This window comes from Primulina tabacum, chromosome 4 (assembly GCF_025594145.1).
Source record: "Primulina tabacum isolate GXHZ01 chromosome 4, ASM2559414v2, whole genome shotgun sequence".
NCBI lineage: Eukaryota > Viridiplantae > Streptophyta > Magnoliopsida > Lamiales > Gesneriaceae > Primulina > Primulina tabacum.
This window is the reverse complement of record NC_134553.1, coordinates 15,217,885-15,219,284: the sequence shown is the minus strand read 5'-3', so window position 1 is coordinate 15,219,284 and position 1,400 is coordinate 15,217,885. Positions and strand designations below refer to the sequence as shown.

The 1,400-nt window shown below is 40.9% G+C and overlaps 1 protein-coding gene across 1 annotated transcript; it reads right to left on the bottom strand.

Annotated features, from left to right (window-relative positions):
• Positions 1 to 202: 202 nt before the first annotated feature.
• LOC142541865 (putative mitochondrial protein AtMg00860) lies at positions 203 to 871 on the bottom strand. Its single transcript, XM_075648323.1, has 2 exons — positions 773 to 871; positions 203 to 547 (listed from the first exon to the last, which is right to left on the bottom strand). Exons 1-2 carry the CDS (start codon positions 869 to 871, stop codon positions 203 to 205), a joined length of 444 nt encoding a protein of 147 aa, XP_075504438.1.
• Between the last annotated feature and the right edge of the window lie 529 nt (positions 872 to 1,400).

Sequence of the window (1,400 nt, the reverse complement as noted above, 5' to 3'; positions counted from 1 at the left end):
AATTTTCATGACGCATATGCTATAACTTGATCATTTTTCATGAGAACGGCGGCCAATCCAAGTTTTGAGGCATCAGTAAATACCACATATTCCCCTTGCTCCTTCGACATAGCTAAAACTGGCGCTGTATTGTATGCTTGCTTCAACTCATCGAAGCTATTTTGACACTCCGGTCCCCAAACAAATTTCACATTTTTCTTCGTCAATGAAGTAAGGGTACTGCAATGGATGAAAAACCCTTGATGAAATTGCGATAGTAGCCGGCTAAACCCAAGAAACTGCGTATTTCCGTCACACTTTTAGATGCAAGCCACTGCTTAATTGACTCGAACTTAGATGGGTCGACCTCTAATCCATCCTTTAACACGATGTGGCCTAAAAATGCCACCCTATCTAGCCAAAACTTGCATTTGCTGAACTTTGCATATAATTTCTGATCTCGTAAAACTTGCAAGGTTGTCCTCAAGTGCTGATCATGCTCCTCATGGATCTTGGAATAAATCAAGATATCATCGATAAAAACAATAATGAACTTGTCAAGATACGACTGAAATATGCGATTCATGAGATCCATGAAAATTGCTGGAGCATTAGTCAATCTGAAAGACAGCACTAAAAACTCATAATGTCCATGACGCGTTCTGAAAGCTATCTTGTGTACATCCGATTCCTTAACCTCAATTGGTGATATCCAGACCTAAGATCTATATTTGAAAATACCGAAGCTCCTTGCAATTGATCAAGTAAATCATCAATTCGGGCCAATGGATACTTGTTCTAATTGATCAAGTAAATCATCAATTCGGGCCAATGGATACTTGTTCTTCACTGTCACTCTATTTAGTTCCCTATAGTCGATGCACAACCTCATAGTTCCATCCTTCTTTTTCACAAATAACACTGGCACGTCCCATGGAGAAAAGCTACGGCGATTGAGTCCCTTGTCTAGTGTCTCTTGAATTTGATCTTTTAATTCATTGATTTCAGCAGGTGCTAATCGATATGGTGCCTTAGAGATCGGCATTGTACCGGGCATCAACTCGATAGAGAATTCCACCTCCGCTCGGGTGGGATACCCAAAACATCGTCAGGGAACACGTCCGGAAAGTCCTTGACTACCTCCACATCCTCAATAGATTGACCATCAATGTCGGGTGTCGATATAATACTAACAAGGAAACTTTGGCAGCCCTTTTGAATAAGATTTTTTGCACGCATGCATGAAATAATATGCGGCATTTGTTTGTTTTGTGCCGCCTCAAAGATAAATTCTTTCCCATTTGGTAGTCTAATAGATACTGTCCTCCACCAAATCAATAGTGGCCCCATTCAGTGTAAGCCAATCCATGTCCAAAATAATATCGAACTCGGGCACAGGTAGTACTATAAGGTCCGCTCGT

Bases quoted from the DNA above. Each gene is read 5' to 3' on its own strand.
- LOC142541865 (XM_075648323.1), bottom strand. From the start codon at position 871: ATGAGGTTGTGCATCGACTATAGGGAACTAAATAGAGTGACAGTGAAG. The intron at 548-772 runs GTATCCATTGGC...CGCATATTTCAG, and splicing joins TACTTGATCAATTAGAACAA to TCGTATCTTGACAAGTTCAT.